The sequence below is a fragment of the Lagopus leucura genome, unplaced genomic scaffold (assembly GCF_019238085.1).
Source record: "Lagopus leucura isolate 7727_CA_CO unplaced genomic scaffold, USGS_WTPT01 Super-Scaffold_100002, whole genome shotgun sequence".
NCBI lineage: Eukaryota > Metazoa > Chordata > Aves > Galliformes > Phasianidae > Lagopus > Lagopus leucura.
Genome location: NW_024962263.1, coordinates 42121994 through 42145523, shown reverse-complemented (window position 1 = coordinate 42145523; position 23530 = coordinate 42121994). Strand labels below are relative to the sequence as shown.

At 35.8% G+C, this 23530-nt stretch overlaps 1 protein-coding gene across 9 annotated transcripts in view; it reads left to right on the top strand.

The window, feature by feature from the left end:
- Positions 1-23530, top strand: part of PTPRM (protein tyrosine phosphatase receptor type M) — a 450209-nt gene that overhangs the window by 144732 nt on the left and 281947 nt on the right. For all 9 annotated transcript variants that reach the window (XM_042870343.1, XM_042870338.1, XM_042870337.1 and 6 more), the window contains exons 4-5: positions 6889-6967; positions 10649-10764. In XM_042870343.1, coding sequence (XP_042726277.1) covers positions 6889-6967; positions 10649-10764 — 195 coding nt within the window. The remainder of the gene's footprint in view (positions 1-6888; positions 6968-10648; positions 10765-23530) is intronic.

Below are 23530 nucleotides of genomic sequence, written 5' to 3'. Positions count from 1 at the left end.
GGTGTTAGTCTGTTTTGCTACTGATTCGTGAAGAATGTAGGCAAAATAACTCCCACTAATGGTATCTGAGTAGAAATTAAATTCTGTAGTGTGGAGTGAATTTTAATCCAATGTCTAAAGATTTATTTGCTTAAACCACATATTAACACACACGCAAAGCATTCAAAAGATTTAATAGTTAAGTGTTTTATTATTGTAGCACCAGTTATCCAAGCTGCCTAATAACTTTCATGTTGAGTTTCCATTTAGAATTGACTCTTTGGAAGTACAGTTTCTGAACAAAATAATTAATTTCTCTCAGCATACACTTTTCTTTTTATTAGGTAATTATTTGTGTAGGTTTTACCCCATATGAAAGCTGTGCCACGTATATAAATCACCATGATAACCTGCATGTAACAACACTAATTGTAGTCTAATTACTGCATATTTGAACTTAAATTGTGAAGTATTCTGTTGATTAAGACACATTTAATTCCATAATTAATGGTCTTCCAAGTGCTACTGTTTAACACCTGTCTTTGACTTTAGGGTATGTCTGCACTTCATTCCAGCTATTGATTACAGTATAGTTGCAGTAACACAGGTTCATGGTGCCAAACACCTTTTGAGGGTCAGAGATAATCAGCCCAGCTTGTTCTTTTCTGCTGTGGCTCCTGGTCCCTGAGTTACAGAGTTCAAAGTAACTTAGGTATTTCTGCATTATCTTTTGTGTGTTATAGAAGGAGTTTATCATGCCATGGGAGATGGCCTGCAAACAAAACAAGGCTCTGCATGATTACTTTCTCCCTCCTATGTACTTGAACAAAATGTACACAGACAAAAAAAAAAATTAAAAAAAAAATGTTATGTGCTATGTAGATGTCAGTGAGAAGTGGTGAGCTTGTTTTTAGGATCTTGGAACCCAGCCTCAGTAGGTTGAGAGGCTTCAAAATTGATGCTTTGAGATAAAAGTGAATGCTGAAAAGGCTGCTCCTCTAGTGAGCAGGGGAGACGATGTTATTGTTTTTGTCTCTTTTAACGTTTTTATTTTTATTTTTTTTTCCATGGTTTGGATTCTGTAGTAGAAGGAAAAAATGCTGATTTCAGGGTTGTGTTCTCTTATTTTCCCAGAGTACTTAATGGTTCTCAGACAAGTTTGAGTATTTGAAATCTATTTTACATTTCTGAAATGTTTCCAGTTTTAAAACTTTACAGTATGCAAAATGCTGCTACTGAGTAGAGTCTGATGAAAAGCTTTTGTTTCCAATTTCTAACCCTGCAAGCAAGCAATTTAGCACAGCACTGTTGCAAGTTACATACTATCCCCTTGTCACTTTTTATATCTTGAATTATTTCCTTTGTAATTTGCTTGAAGTCAGTCATGGCAGCACTGAGCTGAAACAAATCTTGATTTAAAAAAAAAAAACACAAAAACAAGCAAACAAAAAAAAAAACCCGACAAGTACTGCAGTTGTTTAAATCCAAAATTGGAATTGAAAGGATTAAAAATAATTTGTACTGGAGTATGCTACTCTGTCTGTTTGTGCACCTTCTTTAAATATAATTTCCTCTGAAACTAGCATGAGTAAATGGGCAAGCACCTGGTATTAATTCCTGATTTTTTTTCTCAGTGAAGACACAATAGAGGGTATCACTTCACGTTAAGATGAGATTTACCCTTTACCAGTCTGATACTTCTCCCTGTAAATTGGGAGTTTAGGGAATAAGAAGCAGTAAATCCAATTTGCTTTTTCAAATCTACTTAAACTTTCATTTCCTTCAGAACCTGTTTTATACAGGCTGTACTTGAAGTTTGGTTCATGCAGTGTACTTCAGTCACCAGCTAGGACAATGAGTGGAAATCTTTGAACAGTGAGGGTTGTGCTCAATATAGTGCTCAAATTCTCATATATTGCATGCTCTACATTAAACTGCATGCTTATAGTTACTGAACTGCACTTTGAACTCAAAGTTGGAAATACATATTGCCTCTTGAATGGCTTTGAGTGTTCCAAAATCTTTTTCACCGAGTTGTGTGATTTCGGAATGCATTTATTTTGAGAAAGATGTGTGAGGGTAGGCAACGCATCTAAATTAAAAAAAAACATCAATATATAAATGTCCAAGAGTAAGCAGATGCATTCTTGTTTACTTTTAAACAAAAGTCTAGTGTTTTCTCCCATCCCTTGTTCCTAAACCAAGGGAACTGTTCAACCACATCTGGTTTAAAAACAAAGCAAGAAGAGCATGATGTAGTAAGTCTGATAGTTTGGAGCTCAGTTTTCAGTGCTGTTCACTTTGAAAAGTTTTCTTTGGATTCTCAGGTTGGCAGCACAACCTAGGTGTTGTTTAATGTACTGAAGTGCTCATTTGAGTGTTGGGCAGTAGTTGTGTAGGAATGATAGATGGAGACGCACATAGCATGCAATAAATTCCTAATCTATGAGGCCTAACCATGTTCTAGGTGTGGCAGTGCTGCTAAGAGCCCAAGTAAATACGCTCTGGTAGGTTTTTGTGGCTTCTCTGAAGGATGAAGTGAGAAATGTCCCTTACTGTGGCTTTGAAGACACAATAAGAACAGGGGCAGTCCTAGGACAGGCCCCAAAGGGGAGAAGTGCTCAACTTACCTTTGTGTAACCACTGGTGTCTGATTTGACCAAGGAAAGGAGCAATTTGGAGTAAAATGCAGCAGACACTGAAGAGAAGGCAACAAATGCTGTTGGCAGGGTGGGATGCATGCTGGAGGAATCTTGGCCCAGTTTATGGGGAGCAAAAAAAGCAGTCTAATGTTAAGGAGCTTTCTCAATACTCCTTTTTCCGTCTTGTTTTTTGCAGACTGCTATTTTTAAGTCATGTGAAGTAGAGGTACAACCCACCTTTCAACTAAAAGCATTGTGATTTTGCAACAACAAAGGCAGGAATTTACAGAGCGAGGTTGTGTGGCAACAAAAACTATTTATTCCTATTGTTCAGGGGAGCAGAGAAGTTATCGTGAGCTGCACATGTTAAGCAGTAAGCATTTACGTTGGTGAGCAGCCCCCCTTCTTTTGTTCATGCACAGAAAGGGGAAGCGGCAGGAATGAGAAGCTAATTTTGCCCTTCAGTGAAGCAGGGAGGCTCTGGGACATGCAGCGTTAGGCCACTTTCCTGCTTCCTGCTTGGCAGACCCAGGAGGCCAGGCAGCTCCCTGGCCAGCATCAGCCCAGCTCTTCCTGAGCAGTTGAATTTACTGTTTTAACCAGTTGTTTCCTGCCTGATAAGGTGATGGAATAATAAGACTAACAAATCAAAGGACTGCCCTGCCTGCTGTTGCTTGGATGTTGCCTTTGTTTTGACTGGAGTCTGTCATATTGCCCACAGGTGTTATGGCAGCTGGGAGGAAATGCAAAGTTTGGCTTCTGAAGTAGAAATGTGAAATTCCACAAAACACACAGCTTTTCAAGTGTGAAATGTTGGAGAAAGCTTGGTGTGAAACAAGATGTGGGGTTTTATTTCTAAGAGAAATAATTAGGGAAACTGATCCACATCTGTGAATTGTCATAGAATCATTTAGGTTGCAAAAGACCTCTAAGATCATTAAATCCTGACAGCCCTGTCAGCTTTTTAGAAGAAAAACAAGTTAGCAGAAATGTTTCTAGGTCCAGTCCTGAACAGTCCCATGCAGTGTGCAGTATGCTTACAGGGATTTGCAGGCCCATGGCATCTGTAGAATCAAATGAATTTTTTTAATGTACGAGGGAATATGCTCACTTGAGCAAATACTGTGATCTATAATCTTTATTTATATTAATAGAACTGTACTGGATTTGGATACAGAATTTGATAGTATTTCTCAGACTGTGAACAGAGTAAATTCTATTACTGTACTTTTAGTGTGTGTCATGTTCTTGAATATATGAAGGGAAAGGCACATCAGTGATGTCTGTTTGGCTATAGTGTATCACTGCTGGCTATAGTGTATCACTGCTGGCTATAGTGTCCCTTTCTATTTACTAATAAATGTGACTTTTCTGTCAAAAAAGACTAAAATACATGGTCAGGTAAGTTGATACCAGCTTGACTATTGCATGTAATGGATGCGTGATTAAACTGACTATATTTCAACTTGCGTAACTTTTCTTTGGAACTTGCTCTCCTAAGTGACAACATTTGTAATTTAATAACACATCTAGCTGGCAGTTTCTTGATACATTGCTTGGCTTATTTGTGATGATGGCATTTTTGGTATATTGTCTAGAGATATTGCAAAATATTTTAGATCACTCATTGAATCTTTCTCTGTTTCCATAAGTATATCCAATTTAGTTATTTCGAGGTTGTAGTTTCTGCCAGTAAACTGATAGAACTGGCTTATGGTCAGTCTATACTTGTCTGTGAGTATATTGTGATAAGGAACTACTTGAAACCTGTCAGAAAATCTGTAGCTAAGCTCCCCAGTTTTGGATTACAAAAATTATTTTGAGATTTTCTAATTAGATATTTGTTTTTATTGAAAGTCAGACCACTCCTTGTAAAAGACTCTCTTATACAACTATTTTCTGACATTAGTTAAATCTCTGTTATATGGCAATAATAATTTTAGCAGAAAACTTAATGATTGGCTGACTTCTTTAAAGTTGTGCATATGCAGATATCTCCAGTACTTTTCTACATTTTAGTGTATCTGAAAATGAAGAGCCTGACAAGAACATTCTCTGTGCGTGTTGGAATCATGATGGCTTTGTGCAGATCTCCTTACAGCGAGTTGCCTTAAAGAAACTTTAAAGAAACTTGTGAGATCAATTTCAATAAAAATAAGACTTACAGTTTTTGTTTTTTTCTTCTTAACAGTTGAAACTCAAAGCAGCTAGAGAATACAGGAGAGAAATCAGAGAAATTGGATTTTTCAGGCTTTTCTTTACCTCCACCTTGGATTCATTTTGCTCAGTGGCTTTCTTACTGGCATCATATTTCCCCAGGAACCTTTCCACCATTTCTGAGACCAAACTGTCTACTCTCTGTTCTTCACTGCCGTGTTGTAACATCCCCGTCTTTACTGCACGTTTTCAGCACTGTGCAATCATTTTCATGCCCTACAGTCTTTCAGACCTGCTCTGTTGTAAGTAGTCTTGGTAGAACCCCAAGAAATGGAGCAGTCTCCTCCTTTTTCAATTTCCTTTTTTCAGTCTTTCTCTGCTATTGAGACTCGAGGTTTCTTTGTGCAAGTTACCAGTTTCTATTTCCATTTAAATGCTGCTAAGATTTTATATTATATATAATTATATATATATATAATTATATAATTATTTCCATTTAAATGCTACTAAGTAGAGACCATGATTTGTAAACCTCTTTCAGTTTTTTGAAAGGAAATTATTCTTTTAAGAGCTATGTATCTCAGGGTAGTTCCTAAGATCAGTTCCACCAAAAAATGTTTTTTGTAGAAAAGAGATGCTTTGAAATTTTGAGCGGTCTTGGTCTAGAGGTTCAGCTGAGCACAAGGAGCCACATACATAACCTGACCACTCAGTTGCTGTGGATGGGCAGTATCAACTATGAGTGCCATCAGAGCGCCTTCAGCTATTTGAAAGTCCACAAGCTGAGGTTTGTGATTGAGCAGTCTTTGTCTTGTAGAACTTGTTTCCACAAAAATTGGTTGGTGGATTTTGAACTTTCTTCATGGCCATCTCATGTTTTTCTCTTGTTGTCATGTTCACCTGGGGCAATGTTAGCCCTGCAGGTTGAAATTCTTTTGTGGACAGGAGACAGAAATAGAATGAAAAATAGGTATTTTTCTTGTCAGTTGTGTGGACTTAAAACTATATGTATGGCAATTTTACTCCACTGATGTTGAGGAGAAATGGACAGAATTTAGGAAGAATACTGTGATATTTGAGACAAAAGAGTAGGGTTGTTGGCCAGTGATGATGAAGAAATGAGAAAGATGAAAAATAGTGAGATCTGGAAAAGAATTTGCGTATCTCCAAGTCTGTGTCAAAATCAATATTGGTCTTCTACCAGTGTTCATTCGGCAATGGAAAACTTTGGTTTAATATTAGGGGGCTGTATGTTATCCTTACAACATGCTTGTGTTTGGTATAATTCTCTTTCTGCCAAAATAATTGATGCTAAGGGTACAGTATGCAGTGTCCATCTGCATCTATTGCAAGATCAAATGTAGCATATATATGAAAAGTTGCTTCTAAATTTCAACTTCTTCACAGGCTGACTTTGAGCATGAGCTTCTTTTCCATTGCTTTGGAAATGTACCTGCTAATGTTACTGGCATATTTTCTTCTATTTCACATAAACATTCTTGGGCTATTAAAAGTAAGGTTGCCAAAGTTTGGAGATGTTTACTTCTGAATGTGCTTAATTCAAATAACAAGAGCACTCCATTTATTATGTGACCTATTTATAGCCATTAAACAAACAATGGCATATGGATCTGCTTTTCTTTAATTCAAAGGATTTGTTGGAAGACTAAGAGCACAGAGAATACATTCTTAAAAATGGATTTGTTTGTATCTGATACTATGTAGAACACTGTACACTGAAGAGTGGTCATTTATTTAGTAAAAGTAGGTCTGTGTTCCATTCAAATAAAATAATTAAAAATAAATTATTGATTTTAATACTGAAGAAGATTATTAGGTAACTATTGTGGCAGCCAAATACTGGGGGAGTATTTCTCATTATCAGCCTTGTATAATCACTCTAGTGAATTTCTGAAACAGTATAAACATGAAAAATACGATTTATGTTCTGGCTCTTTTTTATAACTCATTTTGAAGCTTTTCTTATTGTTCTTCATTTACAAAGAGCTCTCAAATGTTGAAAGAGTTGACATATTTTTCCATAACAAAGTATTTTTATATTTCCTCTTTTATAAAGCTGCTAACAGAAATTCTCTTTTTTACTTCTCAGGTTGTTTTTGAAGTGGTAACTTCAGGTCACCCTGGATATGTGGCCATTGATGAAGTGAAAGTTTTAGGACATCCATGTAGTAAGTATCCACACACTATTTTAAAGTCTTCTAAAATGTATGTGCTACTGTCCCTCAGTAAATGTTAAGGAAAAGATACAGAAAATGTCAGAAAACAATGTCACTACTGCAAAAATATGCTAAGTATATACGAAATGTTGCTAGCATTTGATCACTGCACCTTACCAGCTTAGGAGATGTATTTTATATACCATTTTTGCACAGCATGAACTTGCATCATCAAACAATTCTTTCAGAACAAAAATCATCAGGACATGTTATATGTCTTTCTATCAACATCAAAAATTAAATGCAGCTACAAGCTGAGGCATTAATGAGGGAGGTGGACAATGCAAGAACTGAACTGATGACATGACTACTTTTCTAGTTCTTAGAAGGTAGAAAACTCAGCTGGTTGAGGGCTGTGGCTTTACCAAACAAGATTGCTCAGGGTAAATTCCCAGTTAGAAAGTTCACATTCATGACTAAATTTTTGAAGTTTTTTTACTGCTTTATTTTCTAATATGTTTCTTTATCCCATTGTGACAAGGCACTGACCTGCTAGAAGGGAGTTCTGCAAAAAAATACCTGAATGTCCTGATGGATAACAGGTTGGCCATGAGCCAGCAGTGTGCCCTTGTGGCCAAGAAAGCCAATGGTATCCTGGGTTACATTAAAAAAAAAAAAACATGGCCAGCAAGTCCAAGGAGATGATCCTCCCACTCTGCTCTGCCCTGGTGAGGCCTGATATGGAGTACTCTGTCCAGTTCTGGGCTCCTCAGCTAAAGAAAGACAGGGAACTTCTAGAGAGTGTCCAGTGGGGAGCTGCAAAGATGGTTAGGAGCCTGAAGCATTTATCTTATGAGGAAAAGCTGAGAGACCTGGGACTGTTCAGGCTGGTGGAGACTGCATATAAATATTTAAAGGACAAAAGTCAAATGGATGGAGCCAGTATCTTTTGAGTGGTAGCCAGTGACAGAACAGAGGGTAAACGGGCACAAACTTGAGCATAAAAAGTTCCATATAAACGTGGGAAAAAAAATCCTTACCCTCATCTTAAGGGTGAAAGAACGCTGGAACAGGCTTGCCAGAGTTGTTCTGGAGTTTCCTTCTCTGGAGATATTCAAATCCACCTGGAAGCTTTCCTATGTAACCTACTGTAAGGAGCCTGCTTTGCAGGGGGATTGGGCAAGATGATCTCCAGAGGTCCTTTCCAACCCCTACAATTCTGTGATTACTAAGAACATACAATACTTAGCTCCCTAAGTTATTTTAAGAGCGATATTAAAATCAACCTCATGAATTAAAAGTTGGATATAGTAATCCAGGTGTCTTTAACCAAATTGCTTACGGAAACTATCATTTCACATATCTGCTATTTGTTAAGTAACACATATTAAAGTCATACAATGAATTGTAGGTTGTAGTCTCACTGACCAAATGACTGAGTGAGGAAAAAGATACCTGCTTTGGCAGGGGGGTTGGACTCGATGATCTCTGGAGGTCCCTTCCAACCCCTACAATTCTGTGATTCTGTGATACCAAATGCTGTGTAATTGTTCATCCGCTTCTTATGACATATTGTACTTGTATGCATTCTTTGTGATTTGTAAGTATGAGCTGCAGTTTAAAATAAAAAGTGGCTCATTGGTTAATGCTAGAACACCTCATAAATATCGTTTTAGTGTTAGTGGCAAAAAGACACAGACATTTCTTCAAATACGGAGACAGTTATGCAGAATCAGCAGCTATTATTTCTGAATCACTTAGTTCTAATAAACACAGCAGGCTCTCGTTGTTAGGCAGTATTTGCACTTCTGCGTTCTGAATTCATATCTTAGGTTTGACTAGTGAAGTATGAAGGAGCACTTTATCAGCATAGTGATTTTTCTTAGAGTTTTTGAGAAGTTTGATCTGTGCATTCATTCTCAAAAGCTGCAAGTACTGAGTTATATCTCATAATGTGTAGAGTTCTAATTCTAAAGTGTTGATATTTAGAAACTGTAATGAAACACTTTTTCAATAAAGTAACTAAAATGTTAGAAATTAAAACATCACTGTCTACAAGAAAATAGAAAAAAGGAGAATTGGAAATAAACTATTTTGTATATAATGCCTTGCAAGACTCATAATGACTTTTCTTCCTGTACATTCCTAGAAAAAGTACTTTCTAAATGATTAACTTTTAACAAAAATTGAAATAGGAAAAATACCATGAAACCATGACATACATTTGAGGCAGTTGTCTGGGTAGCGTGGACAAAGGCCAAGTGAAAATTAAGATTGTGTGTAGAACTGAAAGACGTCTTTGGCAATTGGTTGGTTTGTGTGTGTGTATTTAAAAATCCTAAAGTCCCTTTCTACTTAGGCTATGCATTGTAGTTCAGAGAGGCTACCTTAGCAGTGTTTGGGAAGATCGAGGGAAAAAAAACAAGTATGGTAAAAGGGTAAAATTTGATATTAAAAAAATAAGAGAAACTTCCTGAGAATTTTACTGAATAGACAACCAGTAATAATTTCATAGGTGAAGAAGATAGAGGCTGTCTGCCCTGATTCCATTGGGAAATGTTCAAATAAAGACAAATGCTACATCTAGTAAATTTGCCAAAAGGACAGCTGTCATGAAAACATTTCCTCCTGCAATTAGATATTAACTAGAGCTGTTTTCTTCCATCTTTGGCTTCTTATACTGCCTTATGCTGGCTGTAAAAAAATTTGTTTTCTTCAAATCTGGTTGCTGATTATTTTCTGTTATAATCTGTAGTTTGCCCCAGTGATAAGCTCTTCTAAGAGAATGTCATCAGCATTTTAAACAGTTGTGATGCTCTGCTAGAAAGCATATGCTTAGTTTTGTAGTTTATTCTAATATTAGCTGTTCCATGACTGAAAGCAATGTTCAGAGCCTGGCTTATCTGCTAGTATAGACAGTACAAAAATTCTCCTTGACTGCAGTAGGATTTGAATTGCTGGGCAACAATGTGTTCTCAAGGGTGAGTTTCTATATCAAATTTCTATCTTCTTCTGTCACGTTTTTTGTTCTCTCTAGTAAAACGGAAATATACATGCTCTCTTTCCTTCTGCAGTTGAGATGGGTCTCATTTGAATATCTATTATTAGTTAGGTTAAATGCTGCTGTATTGTTTTCATTTTTGCTTAGGAGCATTTTCTCTTTCTAAATTGAAAATAAGCATCAGTGTGGAGAATGCCTTGTGTTCTGTTTTTGTTCAACACTTAATTTTATGGAAGGAATGCAGCTGTAGGTAGCGAGAAGCATTACGTTAGCATTTGAGCTGTTTCATGCTACAATTCTAAAGCATCTCCTCTAACTGTACCTGGTTAAGAGGAAGACCTGTTTCCCTGACAACATCTCTCAACTTCTTGCTGTTGTGTCTAGTCAGTAGTCTAGCTAATAATTTTTTATTCTGAGTATCAATTTATTTTCAATACAATTTCCTTAATACAGATTGTTAATTGCAAAAGGGATGCTGAGCTAAGATAATTTATAGCAGGATTAATTAAATAGCACCCATCATTTATGCTTTTTCTCAGAGACAGAGGAATAAAAGAATAAAATTAAAACAACCTAAAATATAATGTATCTTCAGTGATTTAAGCCTTTTGAAGTGGAACAGTATTCCATGTATTAATTATAATCATTGTATTTGTGTTGCTTAATTTGAATCCTTTTTCTTCTTCCAACAGCAAAAACTCCCCATTTCTTGCGTCTTCAGAGTGTGGAAGTCAATGCAGGACAATTTGCTACTTTTCAATGCACTGCCAATGGTAAATTCACTACAAGTGACAGACTTTGGTTACAGGTAATTTATTTACTTCCTAATGCTGTAAGATCTGGAGGAATGGGGGTTCTCCTTTCTGTGAGAACTGTAAAATGTATGGAAAAATGATAGAGCCATCTATTTGATTAACTTAAATTGCGTAATGCCTTTGAACTAATATGTATTAGGTATTGTCTTCTAGAAACTGGTGCTGGTTTTGTTACCTGTGGAGATCATGAATAAATGCACTATCTCCAGGGAAGGCCATGTCACTTTCTCCTAATGTCTACTCTGCCCAACTGTAATATTACACGTGACATTGTTGGCTTGTCTCTATATCTGTTAGTATAGTATTTTCCACTAAAACTTAACTTTCTTTTCAAATTTTGAGAAGACCAATATGGCAGTCAAATCTGACCTTCTGTTTTACAGTGCCAAAGAATCTTACCTGTATTCACTGGGTCTAATTTTTTTCTTATTCAGTAATGTAACTTCTAGATAAGTAACAGATCTTAATTTAAAGGCTGTCCTTATCCTTGTGTCAGAAAGATCCATCTTCCAGAATCTCTCTTGGTAATGGAGTGCAAATCTAATTGTTGTCTTGCTGCTGCCATTCCAGAGTTGTCTGTTCTTTACTGCAAACAGTAGTTTTTGTTTAGATTTAGCATTAGGGATATACCAATCTTCAGTTCCCTATACTTTCTGTGTGTGAAAAAACATGTAGAACTGAGATATTGTCTGTAAGAAGGACAGGAACTGCAGTATGTGGTGATGGAGGGGTAACAGAAATAGAAGCAATAGTAACGGGTGGGACATCGCTGTGAACCTCTCAGTTTTTTTAATTGAATTTATTCAATTTCAGATTTTCAGTACAGTTTGTCTTTCACCCTGCACTTAGTACAAAATTTGATCAAGCAGTTTGGAAATGATTCAAATATGTGGGCAGTTTAAAAAGCTTGGTAGTTTCAGGAAAACTAGCACACAGATAAGTATAGATCCACTTGAAAGTGAACTTACATGTTTGTCTACGTATGCTAAGTCTATACAGAAATAGCCCAATAAAAAGGCATTGGAAATCTGTGTTTTTATTTGGTTTTGCATGGGTATTTTCAATCGCTTTGTTGATATGACTGACGTTTCTCTAACCTTCCAGCCCTTTAAAGACCATATTATAGTGTTGAATTGTTAAATTAGACTCCTGTCTTCCCTAAACCACTGAGCTCTTTTGAAAGCATGATTTTCCAGTCAGGAAAAGAGTTTAGCACGTATGAGAAAATAATAGGTTGTTATTTTGTCAGTTATAACCTTTCCAGAGCCTTTGAACTTTTTCATAATGTTATTTTGTAAAATTGAAGGTAGGATTTATTATAAGAAAATCCAAATTCCTTTCAGTTTTTCCCTAAGTTTCATAGAAGTGTCATTTTCTCTTCAGGTTTTTCTTTTTTTGCATGGAGTTTAGTTGGTACATAAATTCTTTGTAAGGCTGGAATGCCATTTCTTTATTTCAGAAACTCAATTTCCTTTTAGATTTTATTTAGTATAAAATCATTCTTCTAAACAATGATAGTGATTCCAGGATATCTTTGCTGAGCTTAATTAAATGAGTCCTTGCTTATGCATGGTTACAAGAATAATGTTTTCTCCGTGTGAGGGATGAGAAAGTAGTGACAATCAGCCAACTAGTTTTCAAATAATTTCATATTCCTTTGGTGTTTATTTAGTGTTTATTTAGCCTGCCCGTGTAGTTGTAGCTCCCTCTAGTAACTTATCCAAGATTGTGCAGATTCCAGGTGTACCCTTGTGTGAGAACAGTTTAAAAGTTGTCAGAAACTCCTGGCTTACGTAGATTTATTTTCGTACTTGTTTGCCAGTTTCCACAGATGTCTGCTTAGAGTGGTCAGACAGCTCAACGTGTGGAATACTGCAAGTCAAGGCTATGAGATACACTTCCAAGTGGAACTGGCTGTGTTTTAGTGTAAAAGATCCCCAGACCTGGAGTTCTTCATCTGTCATTTAAAAACATGTGTTTTCATGATGTGATACTGAGGAATTTTGAATAAACTTGCTCATGACACCTCATGTCACTGCCATGGGACCAAAAGTACAGTCAAGCTATCTATTAAAGCTGCCAGAAAACATAGATTCTTCTGTGTCAAATGACTAGTTAAATAGACATTAAAAATCTTCTGATCACTCTTAATAGGAGAACCAATATTCGGTTAAAAATATCTTAAAAACAAAGGTTCTTATGTACACCAGTGCCAGAATAAAATGAGTGCTGTTCTACTGAACTATTGGTCCTGTACTCAGATTTTAGTGGTACTGCAAATAGTTTGTGCAACCTCTCTGATCTGTTCACTGGTAATATGAAGCCCTTTTCACCATACGTTTGTTGTTTGTTTTTGTAAATTCAAAAACCCTTCAGGGAAAACCACAATAGATAAATAAAAACAACTGTGTGATGTCAAAAGGAACCCTTCATTTTTGTTAGCGGTTTCTCATCATTTCTCCCATGCAAATCGTGCACTATTGCTATTTTATTCGGACATGGCAATGCCAAAATATCATGAGATAATTTGCTCCCAATAATTTTCCAGTATCTGTCATTTTTTTCCAGATTCACATTGCTAATCTGAAGGACAGGTAAACTGTTTGTAGAATCACAAGCCTACTGCATTCAGTGGCGTTTCTGATTGTTTTCAGTGCTGTCAGGTTTTCCTTTTTGTACTTTGTTTCTTTTATTGTAGTAGCCCCCAGCCTGTAGACATTAAGTGTAGCAGGAAATGTTTTTCTGGCGAACAAATAATTTTCTCTTTACACTCTGATAGATTGTTAGAGATAGAAGTTCTTCTAAAAAGAAAAGAAAAAAAAAAAAAAGAATGTAACTTGGTTTGTCTCCTTATCTTTGCTGAGTAGTTGTTGCAAACAACATAGATGTTCTTAGTTTAATAATGCTAAGGCATTGAAGCAAGTCATTCATGTTTTATTATTCCCACACACACCTTTTTTTTTTTTTTCTTCTCTTCCTTTTCAAGCCTTTCCTACTGTTATTCTCTATGGAACACTGAAGTTTGGAGTATTATAGAAGATTTTGCAATTGAAATGGTGACAGGTTACCACAGGTTTTCTGCCCACATTTGGTCCCTGAGACATGGAATATGTGTCTTTATCTTCTGATTGGTGTTTACTGTTTCAGGAAAGAGAAGACAGATGTTTGTTTGCCTATTCCACTGTGCAACACTTTGCAAAAAACCCGTAATTTTCCTGGTATTACTGGGCAGCTGTGGACCATAGTGCATGAGTTATGACTTCAGGCTCATTAGATAATTTGACTACTAGTTGTGGTTACTGTCAGTGATACCATTTCAAGTTGAAGAAAAGGACTTAAGAACATGACAGAATCATACAAGTTTGTTTTTGTTGTTGTAACTAATGTCCAGTTAATAAGATTCTTGGCTAGATTGTATATTTATGAATTCATGTCCTCATTAGCTTACATTCTAAACATAAACATTCATAAAAAATAAATGTTATGACACTAACGAAGCAATGTTTAGAATGAACAGATGTGTCCCATCTACTTACGTTTCCTTTATCACATCTGTGGATAACACAGGTTATTGTCAGTATGCAGTGACTCACTGAGTGAGCAAAAATTTCATATGCTGTCTTGCTGAAAGGACTATAGCAACTGCTGAAACTTTTTTTTTTTTTTTTTTAACTTAAATTAATTCCTATTAGAAACTTCAAAGTTTGTAAGTTGACATTAGCATTAAGATACAGTACTGGGCACTAAGCAAGATGGGAATCCAAAGCAATGGAAATACACCTCAGGAAAGGAAAAAAGATATGTTTGTAGGTGGAAGTTAGAATTTGAAGAAGAAAAAAAAAAAAAAAAAGCATGCAGAACACACGAAGCTGAGGCATTGTCCTTGGAAAATTGTGAGTTAGAGTTTAGTAAACTGGCAGAAGAAAAAACACTGCATAATCTGTGCTGTTTTGGAAATAGCCTTCTTCTGGAGGGTAGCCTAGCGCAATGAAAAAAGAACAATATTTATTTTCTTACTTTTACTGGAATCCTTTGAGCCACAAATTTAAATAGTAGCTTAAAAATAAGAACGAAGTTTCAAAAAATTGTGGGTTTACTTAAAAACTGGTAAATATCTTTCACTGCCAGCCCAAGTTATACACATAAAGATTTTCTTCTTTGCAGGTGAATGAAGTGTGAACTTGCACATATTGCATATTTACATACACAAAATATTATACTCAATGGTAGCTGAAATTGAAATGATTATAAAATGAAAACTGATTGAATATCAAAATTATTTTCAGGTCTATATGTGGGAAAAATTGTGCCTCAGCAGCCTTAGAAGTTTGAATATCTTGAGCATTTATTTTTTAGTCTACATACTAATGGTTTTTTTTCTATAGAACTCCCATCTCGTTTATTATAGTGGACAGTATAAATAGTTCCTTAATATTTGGTTTGCTTCCTACTGGCATATGCTTCACTTTGCATACTAAATACTGTACAAATCTATTCTAAAAAGTCTTGTTCAAGTTCTCATGGAATTTTTACCACTAATCTTAGAACAACACAATATTAAGATACTTGAGATGGAATAATAGGATCTTCATTTTGTAGTTGAGAATCATAGGCACTGGGAAATCAAAACTTACCTCTTACTTCTGGAAACAGAGTCTGAGTTATCTGTACCTGATCTTCTGCACGTGAGGCAATACATAGCATCTTCCATGCTCAGTGTTTACTGGTGCTAGCTGCAATAGCATGTGATCAGCACTTCTGGGAGTTGACCTCCAAGACTTAAATCAGGCATCTGAAATATCAGTGTACAGTTAGAAGAATCCTGGGAAAAGTTTTAAATGACTTGAATGGCATCTTTGACAGAGGCACATTCATTAAATCACACAGGTTCTTAAATTGTCTTGTTTGTAAATTGTTCCTCAGCTTCTCAGACCTGACTTCCTCTCTTTATTCTGCACACTTCTCTGTCTGCCTTTTGTCCTAATTTACAGATGGTTCATTCAGTTGCTTCTGTGTGCTGCTGGCTCCCAAAGCAATATAGAGTGCCATTTCAGGGGAACTGCAGTTCGTGTAACAGCCAGGTATCATGAAATTCTTTGGTATTAATTCATAAAGGTTAGTTACAAGATCACTAAACATGTGGCAATTACACTTTTCAGACAGCTGTACCTTGACTTAATGTAGACAGCCTTTCTTGGGTGAATGTTCCTCAAAAATGCATTGGAAAGCTATATTTGGTGAAAGAGATTAATCATTTCCATGTGTTTTCCTGATCTCCTTCTAAAAATGGTTGAAATTCAAATAATTACTTAAAAATATTATTAAGATACATGTACTGCAGATATGTGGACCTAAGGGTAAAAGTTTTTTGAAATAACAATAGGATCTTTTAGTAGGTATGTCACAACTGTGAAAAGTAACAGCATCAGACTTAACAAAAGCAAGATGCTAATGGATGTTCTCTGATTGAAGAGGAGAAGATCAAATCTTTCAAACCTATGGTTTATATGTACAGAACAGAAGCTACTGTCTTTGCAGCCAAGAAAGAAAGAACAGTGTGACCACTGTGGCAAGTCTTCTGTTATGTGTACAGTTTATTACCTGTTAATACGGGATTTGATATTTCTTCTTTCTACTGAAAGCTGTCTTTCAATTTATCATTTATTTCAGATAATCTTCTGAAGGTATGACGAGGATGAAAAATTGTATTTCTCTTTGTAAAAAACTGCAAAATCTGAATGCATTATTTATCCAACAGGAAATAGAAATTCTGAATGAGAAAAAGTTATAGAAAACAAATTATTTCCTTAAAAATACATACACATACATGCACACATCTGGGTGGTATCAAAAACAGCCTTGTGAAGATGTAGAATCAATGCAAGAACCAACTCCTGGCAAAATATGAAAATGATGTAGAATATTCAAAGTATTATGGGCATCTGTACAACAGCCTCTGCTTGGTTATGTAAGTCTCATAAAATATCCCAAGAGTTGAATCCATGTCCTTGAGTTTTATAAGAATTTCCTGTTAGAGCATGAACTTTCCGAGGTTTTCGTTAATTGTCATTTTCACGAGTAAATGTGGAAACACTTGGGAAAAAACATTTCAAACCTTTTCCTAGTACTAAGAAGTGCTAGTATGAAGCAGAATTTTACCTATTAAAAATAAATAATCTACACTTACTAACAACTTATTTATGCGAAAAGATGGAACTTGTAACCCAAATTGAGCAAATAGAAGATGTTCAGAAATTAGATGAAGAGTTTGATTCTAATCTCTAGGTGCTTTTGTGTACTATGGGAGTGCAGGAAGTCTCTTTTCCAACTTCCTCTCCTAAGACTGATAAACTACTTTGTGCATAGCAAATATTCATAAGTCCATTGATTTGAGAAGAGTTTCAGCAACCTGTAGAAGCTAAAGATTTTGTCATGTATCCTGATGTATGTGCATGCTGGTTTGTTTTTTCCTGTTATCCACAAAGATTACTTTACTGTTATAGTGAAAATTAGTGCCCTGTAGGAAGGAGAGAAGAGGGCTTTACTACATAAAAGAAAGCCAAACTTTTTTTAGATTCCGGTAACCATTTAATATCGTTTCCAGTTTCTGTTAAATTTCTTTGTGTTCCCCTTTTGAGTACAGTGGCTTTCTTGCTCCCAGTATCTTTTTCTATTAGTTACCATTAATCACTTCTAATTTATTTACTTTTCATTAATTGTGTTGTAATCTTAGTATATATGACACAAAAAGTTCTGTAAATGACAGAATATGAGGCTTGTGATGTTTTATGTCTAATAAGCTGTGTACTTTTATGAAAACTTTTCTTGCTTTATCTGCCTTAAGTATGCATTGTCTGATGTCTGTAATATACTTGAGTTTGAGTTTCTGCTGTGGGTAACCTTGCAGAACTGTGATGTTTATTTTTATAGATATGGTAAGAAGTTAAATATTCCTTCAAATGTAACTGGATTGTGTCAAGAGATTGTAATTCCTTGAGGATAAAAGAGAAACTAGGGGCTTAACATGCATACTGATAGCCTAATCATTTTTACCAATTTCCTAACTAACTAAGCCATATTTATGTTTGGCTAATCAAAATCTTGTATGCATGTTAGCAATTAAGGTTGTTTATTATGGGTACTGGTTGTCCTTTTTAATAGATATAATGCACTATAGAGACAAGTCACTTGTAGCATACCCTAGGGATTGATGCTGCGGCAGGTATTGTTTAACCTCTTTATCACTGTTCTGTATGATAGTAGAGTGCACCCTCAGCAGATTTGCAGATAATACGAACTTGGAGGAGTGACAGATACACCAGAGGGTTGTGCTGCCACATTCAGAGGGACCTTGACCCACTGGAGAAATGTGCAAAGAGAAACCTTGAGAAACTGATGAAGGGAAATGCAGTCCTGTGCCAGGAAAGGACTAACCCCATGTACCATGTTGGAGCTTGACAGAGTGGAAAGCAACTCTGCAGGGAAGAATCTGGCAGTCCCGGTGGACAAGTTAGTTATGAACTAGCCATGAGCCTTTTGCAACAAAAAGAACAACAACCTTCTGGTCTGTACAGGGGGAGAGTTGCCTGCAGTTTAAGGGAGATGATGCCCCTGGAGAGTTGCCTGCAGTTCAAGGGAGATGATCCCCCTCATCTGCTCAGCTCGGGAAAGACCATCTAGAACACTGGGTACAGTTCTGGGCTCCCCCATATGAGAAACATATGGGCACAGTTAAGGATGGCTTAGAAATGGGAAGATCAGGGATAAAGGGAAAAAGTGTATTAAATGTTTGCTGCTTATATATGGAGTAAGGAATCTGAAGACTTGTAACATAAGTTGGTTTTTTCTTTTTTTTCTGTCTTGAAAATAGCCTTTTTATCACCAAGAAAAAAAATTATCCAAGCCTGTAATCCTCTGTTTAGTAATCTCCTGTGACCAAAAGAGATCGATGGACATATGCAAACTAGAAGGGATGCACAAGTCCTTCCCTCTTCTCTATCTCAATCCGTCGTGCACATATTTTCATTTGGTAAAGTAAAATATAAGAAAAGTTACTTTGGGATTAACTTCAGCACTCAAACATTGATATTCTTGTCTGAATTGGAAATGAAGGGACCAAAATAGTGTTCTCTTTTTCAAGAGCCTTGCTGTGATGCATTAATGTTCTAGTTTTTCTGGAGTGTAAAATAATATAGTAAATGATGATTGGCAGACCTGAGATAATGAAACAGCTGACCTGTGCCACTTGGGGCAGGTAACATTCAACTTGCATCTCAGCAGTGTTAGGAATGCCTGTTGCTGGACCCTGAAGACTGTCTTGATCTGAAGTGCTGTTCAGCAGCAGCAGAATCGCTTAGGGACATGTACAAGTCAGGCAACTGATGAACTAAATTCAATCAGCTTTCTGTGCTATGCTCTTGGACCTTTGGGAGAAAGAAGCAGTGACCTTTACAATGAATACTGCAGTTAAAATGTACAGACTTCCTGCTGGGAGGCATAGTGTTCAAATTGGAGCTATATGGAGGCTTCTTTTTTAAGACCAAGGGCAGTTTAAGCTCGTTTGAGGCAAAGAGAACTGAAGTAAAGACTAAATTAAATTAAACCCAAAGGAAAGACGATAGGAAGGGAAACAGAGCATTGGAGAATGTCTGTTAGGGGGGTGGTTGTTGAACTATGGGACTGACTTAGTAATTAAACACCTCCAACCAGTCCCCTCTATGTGAGTTGCTCTTCTGCATAAAGCAATGTGTGCATTGGTCATTATTATTACCGCTATGACTGTCCTCACCGTTGAGAGGTATACTTTGCCCACTGATGTGCATCTCTTACCTCCTCACACTCCAAAAAGGCAGCTCTTCCACCTGAGCAGGGTGTAGCTTCTTGTCATGAAATGCATGTTCTCCTTGGCTAATTTGTAGGACTCATCAATGAGTTTTGACTGTTATTCTGGCTGTTTAAAACTTTCAAAGATTTTAACTTGAAGTTGTCTCCCAAACTTGGATGATAGACTTTCTTTACATGCCTTTTTCCTTTCCAAACAAGGCAACACTTTTCATAAAGATAATTGTTGTTTCTGTGGTTTTTTTTTTTTTTAACCTGTTCTGTTATACAACTGAGAGAAAAGGCAGACAAATGCCTACATCACTCTCCATCATATGTAGAAATGAAAATTATGCTAATGATCTTTCCTTTCTCACTTTCTCCTCATTGCTCTCCTCTTTCCCAGACCCTCCATATGCCTGTGCCTGGCATCTGCAGAATTCTAAGCCAAAGTATTGAAAATCACTTATATAGTCTTCATTTATTATTTTTTTTTTTAAAGCAAGGTGTTCATCCTAGCTCTTGTAGCTTTATAATACAGGTAAAAGCATGATGAGTACTTACTGTTTAGTGTTTCAAAGAATTAAGATACAGAGTGAGATTAAATGATCTAATAAATAGAACTATGGGTTCAGCAAAATGCTTAGCATATGCTTGGATAGTTGCCATAATTTCTTTATGAAACAAACTTATCCTTTAGAGAGAGATTTTCTAGTGCGCTGTTTTCTCCAGATGTTTCTGAGAACATAATTCTGTACAAATGATTTTGGATTCTGTTTTGTGCCATTAAAGATGAATGGAAAGAAGGTTTGAGGTTTTTACATGTTTGTGAGCACTGGAAAATTGTTAGAGTATACTAACATTTCTCAATCAGTCTTGCATTTCATGTAAAAAATATAAAATTAGCAGTTTTGTTGGTGTTTTTTTCTTTTTTTTTTTCTTTTGAAAACCTCTGTGTAGTAATAAGAGATCTGCTTCTGTCAGAACGAAACAGAAGAAATCATTATGTAAGTACTGAGTATCTGCCTTGGGTAAATTACAGTGAGTTTAGTGGCTCCAGAAAATAGAATAATGTCTTTGTTTACTTTCTGCATGTTTAATTGTATCTTCAAATAGATAGTGCTGCTTGATATTTAATAATGTGTCTACTTGATGTGTAGCTTCAGTATATTTTACAATTTTACCTTGTAGCTACAACAGTCATTTAGGTTTAGTCATAAGAAATAGAGATTTATGTGGAGCTATGTCATTTGAAGAAACGGATAAGTAATCAAACATAAAAATATTGAATCCTGAAATCTTTCCTGAACGGCAGAACAATAGCATTTTGCTTGAATGCCCATGAGTTACTCATACAGAGCACAGTTCTGGCTCACAGTATTGCAATTCCAAACAGGGCAATAATCATCTTTTTTCCAGCATGGCCTCATTACTTGAATGAAATACACTTGTTAACTTATACAGATAGTATAAATGCTGGATAATCACAGGATCTGCACTGGTTATAATCTAGACTGACAAGCAGTTGTCTTGGTTATGAAAGCAATTCTGGAAATTCATAGGTAAAGTCAACTATCAAAATTATTAGAATGAAAAATATGAACTCTGTGAAGCAATTTTGTTGAGGTATTAATTGCTATTTGATTTAGATTTAATACATGTTTTAAACCAAATTACTTCTGGCACTGCTGATGTTATTTGAGATCCCACCGGCATAACTCTAATCAGGATTTTATAAATGTGCATATTTGAAAGTGGATAATGCAAACCCTTTCTTTTAATAAATGTATGAAAAACTGCTTAATCTACCTGTATGAACAGAGGGTAACTGACCGATGCTTCCTTTTAAGTCTGTTCTGGCAAAATTGTTGAAACACTCTTTGAGAATGATTAATGCAGTGGTAGTGATGGATATAAGATCCCAGAACTTCAATCCCTTTGAATTACTGCTGCATTTTTTTAAAACTATTTCTGAAAGCTTTAATATATATCTTGTTGCTACTAAATTGCTGTTCATTTAGAAGACTTAGTGTCAGTTCATTGCCTAAATGAGACTGTAAGTCTAATTTAAATAACCATCAGCCTATTTCTTTTCACTCTAGCTTACCTAGAAAGAAAAAATAATGTGCATTTTTAGGGTGTTTTTTGCTGTCTCTGGATGAATTTAATATAGTGGTACTAGAAGAATGAATTTTCAAGCTGTTTATATCCCAAGATTAAATTAAGTTTTTTTCAGAATACCTGTATGCTAAATTACATATTGCTTAATAGAAAATGTATTCTTACCAGTGACTCACCAATTAATCATATTCATTGTTTTGCATAAATGGCATTCTTGTTTCATTTTTGTTTGGCTTTGTTTGGTTGGTTTTTGTTTTGGTGAAGCATTCTCTGAACATTTGAAAACAGAGGTTTCTCAGCAACCGGGGGAATCTGTTATGTTCATTTTTGGATCTCAGCATTTTGCGGTCCATTTTTTTGCAGTCAAAATTCTTCTGTGCTGTTAGGTAGGTCTGCCTTAGGGATGCAGCCTTTGTACTCCAAACAGGCCTAGGATTAAATGATTAAGGCAGTTTTCTCTTTCAAAAGAAATGTCCTGTTCATGCAGTTTTCCAGGTCCCAGAGGCAGAAGGAGCCAGCAGGCTTAATGTGCATTGAAGCCTCAGTCTTTCACATGGCACGACAGAACTATTGAGCAAAGTAAAAAGAACTGTATTTATCCTGGTGAACTGAATTTAATAGGAAACTGTAGCACAAAGAACAAAAACCAGAAAGACCCTACTACCATCAGAGCAACTACAAAGTTGCTCTGATGGTTTGTTTTGATGGTCTTTAATATACAATGCTATCATGTTTCATTGAAAATCATGAAACTATTTTCTGCATTGAGTCTAGTAGATTACAATTACCTGTTGGTTTTTGTTTATTTTCATGAAGATATGATGTATTTGTGAGGACTCTCACATAAAGATTATTGATTTGCAATTCAGTTAATTTCGGCATTTATCTGAAAAGAGCTGAGATTGAAGCTTTTTATTGTTAAAGCAATAGATAATTGACCACATAAATGGTCTCTTTCATTTGTGAAACTTCCAAGTTTTGCATTTGAGTTTAAAAATCATTTTTGTGAATGCTACTGAATATGATATTTTTTTTTTAAATTGTGGATGTGTCTTCTAATATATTCAGTAAAGAAATGTTCATTTGGTATTAATATGTTATTTTTAGGTATTCTGAAATAGCTGTTCACAATTTGCATGGAGAAAGCACTTGTTGTTTATCATACAGTATGCTTAAAGGGATATGTTAATATAGAAAAAGAAATATGGTTCATGCACTCTCCCATAAAGGTACCCACTGTCATAGCTGTGCAGCTTCCTGAAGATGCTATGCAGTGAGTCAGAGAGGAGGGCTGAATCACAAAAAAAAGAAAGAGAAACTGGCTGTATGGATGCAGTTAAAGTAGAAACATTTCTGTATTTGTTTGTGAAATGGTAAATAAGACTGATTCTGAAGAAATGCTCTTTATTGCACTTAGCAGTTGCTGAAATAACTGGTTTTGGAAGGGCTTTGTAGGTTTAGTTCGGTTTTTCTTTCCTATATATTTTGTGTTTAACTCTCTTCATTTTTATTTTCTCATTGCCTGTGAATTGAACTCTTCTTATGCTTGAATTTATTACTTTGACTACCATTAATTTATACTCGGGCTTATATCAGTTAAGTGACTATTCTCATTTGCTGAAGAGAGGAAAGGCATGCTCTCCTGAGCTATATTTCTTCTTGTGGAAAGTAAACAAATTATGTTTTTTAGTCTCTCTCTATTTCAAACACTACTTTTTCCTTGGAAATATATTTTTTCACAGAAAGACTATTGGAAAAAAAAAATCTTTTTTTTTCCTTTGAGCTCTGGTAAGGAATGTCATACTGGTGATTTCTGTA